General features: G+C 40.0%; 1 protein-coding gene across 2 annotated transcripts; it reads left to right on the top strand.

Moving 5' to 3' along the window:
• The first annotated feature begins 926 nt into the window (after positions 1-926).
• Positions 927-9,791, top strand: LOC139400853 (zinc finger protein ZFP2-like). 2 transcript variants are annotated; one of them, XM_071145445.1, is made up of 3 exons: positions 927-1,567; positions 6,333-6,507; positions 6,923-9,791. In XM_071145445.1, exons 1-3 carry the CDS (start codon positions 1,559-1,561, stop codon positions 8,245-8,247), a joined length of 1,509 nt encoding a protein of 502 aa, XP_071001546.1. In that variant the 5' UTR covers positions 927-1,558; the 3' UTR covers positions 8,248-9,791. The 2 variants fall into 2 exon arrangements, with proteins under 2 accessions (XP_071001546.1, XP_071001545.1); XM_071145444.1 differs by lacking the exon at positions 927-1,567 and having other exon boundaries at positions 6,306-6,507.
• Positions 9,792-10,192: the final 401 nt, after the last annotated feature.

Genomic DNA, 10,192 nt, shown 5'->3' with positions numbered 1-10,192 from the left:
ACTGCTATTATCTCATAGAACAAAACGTATGAGGTCTCCTTAGGCTGTGCTAACTATTTTCTGTGTTTATTCCAAAACGCCAATTTTCCCCCATAAATGTTTCCTATTGGGATGGCTGAACGAGCCAAAGGAAACTAATTTCCGAGTTTTAAAACTACAAACTGGCGAGCTTTAAAGCTCTTTATAGCTTGACATTGACATGATTGGTAAGTGTAGGAGGGGTACTTCCTGTATAAACACGAATTCCCTTCCTTGATTACTTCCTTCCAGCATCCATGATGTGAGAAATGTGCAGGAGGACCTGAAAGAAAGGAATGTGTAGTATTGATGTAAAAAGTTGTGTGTATAAACTGTAGGGGTACACATGGTGCTGGAGATCAGATGTGTCCGGTGAGAGAAAGACAGGTTGAGGTTACCAGGATCACAGTAGTGCAGAAGGTGTTGTATGATGAGGCAGTGAAGTAAGTAGTAGTAGTAGAGGAAGATGGGTCCAGGGTGAAGGATCCTGAGAGGGTCCCTGTGATTAGGCGGAGGTCAATAGAGAGTGATAAGAATAACATGCTTCAGTATTTTTTTATTTTTTGGGTGTTCATGGCCATGGTTGTCAACCGTACCGCAGGAATAGAATGTAAATCACAGTGGATAGATGTTGCAGAGGCAGCTGTTGAGAAGTACTTGGGTGTACAATATTTTACTTCAGAAGAGTTACAAGGTGTTTTGAAGGATAATATCCCATCCTCCCAGGCTGGTAGCCTGGTGTTGAATCAGAGGGCCAAAGTTGTGGAATAATTATGAGGTTTTAATGGGTGCAGGGTTAGTTGGTTTTTCACAGTGTTATGAATTAATAATACAGAATAGTAGGCTGATACACAGCCAATACACTAGGTGGGGGCGTGCACCTATAGTCATTGTTTGCGGACCGCCCTAACACTAAAGAAGAAGACCACTTCCTTCTCAACGGCGCTGGTCTGCTCCGTGAAGCGGAAGAATTATGAATCAAATCAAATGTTATTGGTCACATACATATTTTATTGCTACTGTAGCGAAATGCTTGTAATGCACTGACTACTGCGGAGGTTGCATTGTTGTAAAAGCTGCATGGACACTGCAGACATCGGATTTAACATACATCAGGTGTTACTGGTTCGCTGCACGGATAGCGCTGCTGTAATCAGTCTGGTATTTTATAGGCGTCCATTACTGGGCCTCAGACAATTAAACTGTCTGGACTCTCAGAGGACGTTGTTTCAAGTGGATCTCGGGTAGAGCTAGACGATAACAGACAACAGGATTCTTGGTGAATAGGGTGTTGAACGTTTTATTGACTTTAATAGATTTAAATCTTATCCAGGATCTTTCTGAAGTAAGGTTAGCCTACATCAGACATTTATTTGTCACAGTTTAAGTCGAATTGTGATATTTTAAAGGACGCCTGATTGCTCTGGTCTAGCTGTTTATCTGAATGCTGTGACAAACAAGGTAACTAGTGTAGGCTAGCTACAGATTAACTGTCACGTTTTTTATTTGAAGAAACGCTGAAGAAAGAACGGCTTCAACGATGGATCGGGTAAGTTCGGTTTACTTTTATTAACAATATTCCTACTGTGGTGTATAACATGTCTAGGTCTAGTCATCATCTTTGATCTTCCATATTCATTCGTTCCATTTGAACAACTGGACAAAATAAACAATGGTGGTAATAAAAACACGTCATATTTTGTCCTTCAGAAAAGTAGCCTACTAGCCTATCGCACACAGTTTAATACAAGCCAACGAGAAGCTAAAGTCAGAAACCATGGAGAAATAATGAGGCCATGGTAAAGTTGGTTTTATATTCACACATTCGGACATTCAACAGACATTCGCCAAAAGCCATTTAAAATGGTAAAAATCAATCATTATTTCACCGTTTGTCACATAAACTAGGTATGATTTATTAATTAAATGTCTAGCATAATTTTACAACCTTTGCTTTGAGTATAAATTCCAGTTTTGATACGATAGACTACATGCCCTCTATCAAATCAAAACTGCAATTTTTCCTCAACAAAGGTTGTAAAAGTGTGCTAGACATTTATAGAATAAATAATATCTAGTTTTATGTTTCTGTGACAAACAGTTAATTCGTTATTGATTTATACCACTTTAAATGGCTTTTTACAAACCAACTTTACCTTGGTGAAATAATGAGACCAAGCCTACACCTTGCAGTAGCGGTGTGTGGGTAAAATGACCAGGGAAGAAAGCCAGAAAAATAGCCATATTACATGTTGTGATAATTGTGTTGTTATAACCTGTTAGTTCATATGCCTGGACTCAGCTGAGACAAGAAGACAGTGGCAGAATACATTCAACCAGACCTTTGTTACATCATAAAACTAGAGAGCAACATCTGTCCTGTTAAGTTCACAAGAAATGTTGCATGTAACAGTTGCATGACCTTCAGAATGGTCGAGCAAGTGAATGTTTTCTTAATACTAAACAACTATTGATTTAGAGTTACCGCAAGTCGAAAAGGAAACAGGCGCTGCCTCCACTATTCAAGCTTCATTTCAACATCCTCTAATCACCTATGCTTAGTCTACTACAGTGACAACTAAAATATACCAAAAACCAGGGGCGCAACTTTCACTGGGGATGGAGTGAACATGTCCCCACCACATTCTGAAATTGCATCTTTGTACCCCCTAGTTTTATCATTGGAATGTAATACTAAATGTGTTAAGGGTGTGCTTTAGGACCATGCGTACACCTCTGAGAGGTCGAGTAGGCTGTTTGGAGTATTTATAGGACTGGATAAAAAAATCAATAATAATAACGCCCCCCCCACTTGTAAACCAAACCCTGCCGAAAATGATTTAGTCCGATCAACCTAAATATGATGCGTCTATCCATAGTACTAATTTTGTGTGTACGTACAGGTAGGAAAAAACCCATCTCACCCAACTTGTAGAGAAATGCCAATTGCCATCCTCCTCTTTCATGTTCCCTGAACGGTCTCATACAGTACAAGCTTTTAGTTGTTTTATTGTCCTAGACTACCTGGCTAAGATGCTCTCTCCTAGCCTAGAAAATCTGTTATGAATTATATATATATATATATATATATATATATATATATATATGTATATATATGTATGTATATGTATGTATGTATGTATGTATGTATGTATGTATGTATGTATGTATGTATGTATGTATGTATGTATGTATGTATATATATATATATATATGTATATGTATATGTATATGTATATATATATGTATGTATGTATGTTTTTTTTTATTTAAATGACATGTATTAGGGAGGCACGTAGCCTAGTGGTTAGAGCGTTGGGCCGGTAACCGAAAGGTTGCTGGATCGAATCCCCTAGATGACATGGTAAAAATCTGTTGTTCTGCCCCTGATCAAGGCAGTTAACCCACCGTTCCACGGTGGGCTATCATTGTAAATACAAATGTGTTATTAACTTATTAACCAATGCCTACTTTTCACTTAAAATGTTGTTTTTTGTTTTTCATTCTTACTATAAGAATGAATACTAAATTGCATAGTGACTGTAAAATAAGCCACATTAAAGATAGACTCATCAAAACGATGCCACAAGCAGCACCGCAGATATTGCAATGAGCGAGATGCAAGACTTCGCTCTCACACAGTCACTCACAGTATCTGTGCAAAGGGTATGCTTCATGCTCTTCCAGCATGGTAGCCATGGGACCAAAACATTGGAGAAGTTTAGCCTCGCGGTTCAACGTTCTTGGTTATTGCGGAAATAAAATAAAAGGACATTTTATTGGTCCCATACACATGGTTAGCAGATGTTACTAAGAGTGTAGCGAAGTGCTTGTGCTTCAAATTTCGACAATGCAGTAATATCTAACACATTCACAACAACTACCTTATACACAAATGTAAAGGGATGGATAAGAATATGTACATATAAATATATGGATGAGCGATGGCCGTGCGGCATAGGCCAGATGCAGTAGATGGTATAGAATACACTATATTACATATGAGATGAGTAATGAAAGATATGTAAACATTATTAAAACGGCGTTATTTAAAGTGACTACTTCTGCCTTTATTAAGTCCATGTTATTGACTCACTATGCTGTTTACTTTGTGCATATAGCCTACATCATATCTCTGAAACTACCTTTAAACTCAGAATATGCTATTCTGTTCTTTGGAATGTTTTGTTTACAGATATACAGATATACAGATATGTTAGACCATGTAAAATTACTAAAACTACAAAATGCATCAGTTGTTGGATTCTTCTAAAGTAGGCCTACCTCAAGTCCTGGCAGTGTGTTAACTTAATTTAAACTATTAACACTTAATAAATTACTTACTAAATAAATACCCTGTTCCTTCCCCCACCAGCAGCGTAGCTACCAGTCCCAGGGGACCCCTCAAGGAGGTATACTGACAGTAGGGTACATTGCTTTATAAAATAAGCAACAACCCCCTAGACCAATTCCAGGATTTAATTAAATCATATAAATTTGCTTATAGTGTTAAATAATGCTTATAGTGTTAAATAATGCTTATAGTGTTAAATAATGCTTATAGTGTTAAATAATGCTTATAGTGTTAAATAATGCTTATAGTGTTAAATAATGCTTATAGTGTTAAATAATGCTTATAGTGTTAAATAATGCTTATAGTGTTAAATAATGCTTATAGTGTTAAATAATGCTTAGTGTTAAATAATGCTTAGTGTTAAATAATGCTTATAGTGTTAAATAATGCTTATAGTGTTAAATAATGCTTATAGTGTTAAATAAAGGGATGTTCACATCATTTTTCTTTGTATTTTATTGATCTGCAGGAACAGTTGCACCCATGGCCCTCACGCTAGCGCCGCCTCTGCCTACATAATATGTTAAGGAATCCCTAGTTATCTTTCCTTCCTCCCTAACTGTGCACTTGTTCACTTTCCTTCACTCCCACTAGCCCATGACTAGCCCATGACTAGCCCATGACTAGCCCATGACTAGCCCATGACTAGCCCATGACTAGCCCAATCCAATGGTACATTTTCACAACTCGAAGCACAAAAATATGTTTCAAAACACTTAGGCCATTTTCAATTGATTACTTTTGAAAATATTTCCTGTCATTTGTTAATACATTTTACTATAATTTAATCAAACTGCTAAAAACTGATCTACAAAACCAAAATTATAAAGTGTCAAGTTTACAAACAGTATATATAAAAATGAAATTTGAAATAATGGTGTAGTGTACAATGTACTGCTGAAATACTTGGGTGTTAAATTACAGTTTATTCCACTCATTATCTGAATGTTGTTGATTTTTAGATGAGGATGCTGTTACAGTAACAAGTCACATAGAAAAGTGGATCTTGAGCAATGTTACATGGAGCAGAAATTGCACCAGGCTACACCCATACCTTTTTACTGTAGGTTTCTACTACATGCCACAATACCCCCATAACTGATGGTTTCTTCTATGTATGTGTAACGGATGTGAAACGGCTAGCTTAGTTAGCGGTGATGCGCGCTAAATAGCGTTTCAATCGGTGACGTCACTTGCTCTGAGACCTTGAAGTAGTGGTTCCCCTTGCAGAGGGGTAACGATGCTTCGTGGGTGTCAGTTGTTGATGTGTGCAGAGGGTCCCTGGTTCGCGCCCGGGTGTGGTCGAGGGGATGGTCTAAAGTTATACTGTTACATATGTACTGTATAAGAATTCTGAAACTATGAGACTGACATTTTTCTCAACATGCTCCAAAAGTGGGATAACGAGCAGCAATAGTTCTGGTGTTTAGGTTTTGTGTCACTGGTTATTTGAACCAATCATGATTTTGCAGGTGTTACCATCTGTCACATGTTGGAAGGGGAGGGGACATTCAGCCCGTATCTTGAAAGAGGGGGTGGAGCTTCTCATTCCGGTTCTTCTCCTTGTTCAACCATCTCTTAATCTCTCCACTTATGAACCCAGAACTTAAGCGAGCAGTTGACTAATTATGTGACACCTAACCCAGAATTTAACTATGATTAACTCTGGTGAAAGATGTTCAACTCCAATGAATGCTCAATCAAACATTCTGAACATAAGACGGGGCATTCCAAGTGTTATCAGTTTTGACATTTGTAAAAAAAAATATATATAAAAACCATTTCCATCGGAAATATTTGGCAAAGTGATTGAAAATGTTGTGGAAAGTAGTGATCAGTGACACACTTCAGGAGAAATGCGATATTACAAGTATGCACCAATCAATCAGAGATTTAGACTAAAGTAATCAAATGTTTGGTTTAATGATATTCTATGTACAATGCTTCCTGTGGTCACCAGGACAGACCTAGTCCATCCCCCTCCAACCTGCCGGAGTCCCCTGGTCACAATTCTCCTGGTAGCGCCTTACTGCTGGATCTGAAGAGGGTGTCTGTGTTGCTGGTCGACTGCAGGAAAACACCAGGAACTGTGAGAGAAGGACACGAGGAGGGAGATGAAGATTTGATTTCATCAAGTAAGAACAATGTGGTGTGTGGATGAGACTACAAATCTGATTCTGCAACTTTTGTTAATTCATTGATAAACAGTAAACACTCAGTGGCCAGTAAATTGTCGATCCAGTTTCATGAATGGAGGGGGTTGTACCTAATAAACTGGCCAATGAGTGTATATTGATAAGGGCAGCAAGTAGGTTAGTGGTTAAGAGCGTTGGGCCACTAATAAAGGTTGCTGGTTCAAATCTCTGAGCCGACAAGGTGAAAAATCTTTCTGTGCCCTTGAGCAAGGTACTTAACCCTAATTGCTCCTGTAAGTTGCGCTGGAGAAGAGAGTCTGCTATATAACAAACACATTTTTAAAATTGTAAATATAGTATTTTTTTATGGACCTATATTTCCAAAACATAGTTATTCAATGTCTTTGTTTCACAGGGGACAGCACTAACCATTCTCTCAGTTGGAGGGGCTTGTCATCTGCGGAGCCTCAACAACATTGTGTTGCTGACGAGACAGAGAAGTGTCTCTATAGACCAGAACACCCCAAGAAACACCAGCAGAGATGTATAGGGAAGAAACCTCAACACTGCTGCTCTGACTGTGGGAAGAGTTTTACTAGCAGGAGTGATTTCATTATTCACCAGTGGATTCACACCCGGGAGAAACCGTACTGCTGCTCTCAGTGCGGGAAGAGTTTCACTGCTTCTAACGCCTTCCAATCTCATCTGCAAATTCATGCAGGGGAGAGGCCTTACCCGTGCCTTGATGGTGGAAAGAGCTTCAATCAGTCAAGCAACCTGACTACACACCAGCGAACACAAACTGGAGTGAAGCCTTTTATCTGTGATCAGTGTGGAAAGAGCTTTGCTGTAGCTTCCACCCTGAGTAGACACCAGGTTACACACACTGGAGAGAAGCCTTATAGCTGTGAACAGTGTGGGAAAAGCTTTGCTGTAGTTTCCTCCCTGATTAGACACCATCGAACACACACTGGAGAGAAGCCTTATAGCTGTTATCAGTGTGGAAAGAGCTTTGCTGTATCAGAAAAACTAACTATACACCAGCGAACACACACAGGAGAGAAGCCTTATAGCTGTGATCAGTGTGGGAAGAGCTTTGCTGTAGTTTCCTCCCTGATTAGACACCATCGAACACACACTGGAGAGAAGCCTTATAGCTGTTATCAGTGTGGAAAGAGCTTTGCTCTATCAGAAAAACTAACTATACACCAGCGAACACACACAGGTGAGAAGCCTTATCGCTGTGATCAGTGTGGGAAGAGCTTTGCTGTAGCTTCCACCCTGAATAGACACCAGCTAACACACAGTGGAGAGAAGCCTTATAGCTGTGATCAGTGTGGGAAGAGCTTTGCTGTAGTTTCCTCCCTGATTAGACACCATCAAACACACACTGGAGAGAAAACTTATGTCTGTCTATGTGGGAAGAGCTTTGCTCTAGCTTCCACCCTGACTACACACCAGCGAACACACACTGGAGAGAAGCCCTATAGCTGTTATCAGTGTGGCAAGAGCTTCAGTCAATCAGTACACCTGAATACACACCAGCGAACACACACAGGAGAGAAGCCTTACAGATGTGACCATTGTGGAAAGAGCTTCAGTCAATCAGTACACCTGAATACACACCAGCGAACACACACCGGAGAGAAGCCTTACAGCTGTAATCATTGTGGAAAGAGCTTCAGTCAATCATTAAACCTGAAAACACACCAGCTAACACACACTGGAGAAAAACATTAGATAGACATACAGTACCAGTCAAAAGTTTGGACACACCTACACATTCCAGGGTTTTTCTTAATTTTTTTTATTTTCTACATTGTAGAATAATAGTGAAAACATAAAAACTATTGACATAACACATATGGAATCATGTAGTAACCAAGAAAAATGTTAAATAATTCAAAATATATTTAAGATTCTTCAAAGTAGCCACCCTTTGCCTTGATGACAGTTTTGCACACTCTTGGCATTCTCTCAACCAGCTTCATGAGGTAGTCACCTGGAATGCATTTCAATTAACAGGTGTGCCTTGTTAGAAGTTCATTTGTGGTATTTCTTTCCTTCTTAATGCCTTTGAGCCAATCAGTTGTGTTGTGACATGGTAGGGGTGGTATACAGAAGTTAGCCCTATTTGGTAAAAGACCAAGTCCATATTAGGGCAAGAACAGCTCAGATAAGCAAAGAGAAACAACAGTACATCATTACTTTAAGACATGGTCAGTCAATATGGAATATTTCAAGAACTTTGAGTTCGCTAAAACTTGCGCTTAAATCTGATTGATTTCAACTCGTCTAATGTCCATTGCTCGTGTTTCTTGGCCCAAGCAAGTCTGTTCATCCTATTGGTGTCCTTTATTAGTGGTTTCTTTGCAGCATGTCGACCATGAAGGCCTGATTTCACGCAGTCTCCTCTGAACAGAGAAGGTTAAATTAAAGTTTTAAATAAAAAAATACAAAAACAGTTGATGTTGAGATGTGTCTGTTACTTGAACTATGTGAAGCATTTATTTGGGCAGTCATTTCTGAGCCTGGTAACTCTAATGAGCTTTTACTCTGCAGCAGACGTGAATCTGGGTCTTCCTTTCCTGTGGCGGTCCTCATGAGAGCGCTCATCATAGTGCTTGATGGTTTTTGCAACAGACCGTATACACTTTTCTTATTTGAGCTGTTCTTGCCACCCTATGGACTTGGTATTTTGCCAAATAGGGCTATCTTTTTTTTTTTTTTGAATTTTACCCATTTTTCTCCCCATTTTCGTGGTATCCAATTGTTGTAGTAGCTACTATCTTGTCTCATTGCTACAACTCCCGTACGGGCTCGGGAGAGACGAAGGCTGAATGTCATGCCTCCTCCGATACACAACCCAACCAGCCGTACTGCTTCTTAACACAGCGCGCCTCCAACCCGGAAGCCAGCCGCACCAATGTGTCGGAGGCTACACCAATGTGTCGGAGGCTACACCGTGCACCTGGCAACCTTGGCTAGCGCGCACTGCGCCCGGCCCGCCACAGTAATCGCTGGTGCGCGATGAGACAAGGAGATCCCTACCGACCAATCCCTCCCTAACCCGGACGACGCTAGGCCAATCGTGCGTCGCCCCACGGACCTCCCGGTCGCGGCCGGTTACGACAGAGCCTGGGCGCGAACCCAGGGACTCTGATGGCACAGCTGGCGCTACAGTACAGCACCCTTAACCACCGCGCCACCCGGGAGGCCAAATAGGGCTATCTTTTGAATACCACCCCTACCTTGTCACAACACAACTGATTGGCTCAAACGCATCCAGGTGACTACCTCATGAACCAAGTTGAGAGAATGCCAAGAATGTGCAAAGCTTTCATCAAGGCAAAGGGTGGCTACTTTGAAGAATCTCAAATATGTTTTGATTTGTTTAACACTTTTTTTTGGTTACTACATGATTCTATATGTGTTATTTCATAGTTTTGAGGTCTTCTTGTTAAGATGGCCGCCGAAAAAGATGGCTGACGTTTTACATGCCCGTAACCAATTATGCTATTTTGTTATTTTTTTTTTGCATTTGTAACTTATTTTTTAAACTTATTTTGTACATAATGTTACTTCTACCATCTCTTATGACCAAAAAATAACTTCTGGACATCAGAACTGGGATTACCCACCACGAACTGGAAGAAGCTTTTTCCTTTAACAAGTCACACAAGAA

This window comes from Oncorhynchus clarkii, unplaced genomic scaffold (assembly GCF_045791955.1).
Source record: "Oncorhynchus clarkii lewisi isolate Uvic-CL-2024 unplaced genomic scaffold, UVic_Ocla_1.0 unplaced_contig_1458_pilon_pilon, whole genome shotgun sequence".
NCBI lineage: Eukaryota > Metazoa > Chordata > Actinopteri > Salmoniformes > Salmonidae > Oncorhynchus > Oncorhynchus clarkii.
The sequence above is the reverse complement of the archived record's forward strand: the minus strand, read 5'-3'. Positions and strand labels throughout refer to the sequence as shown.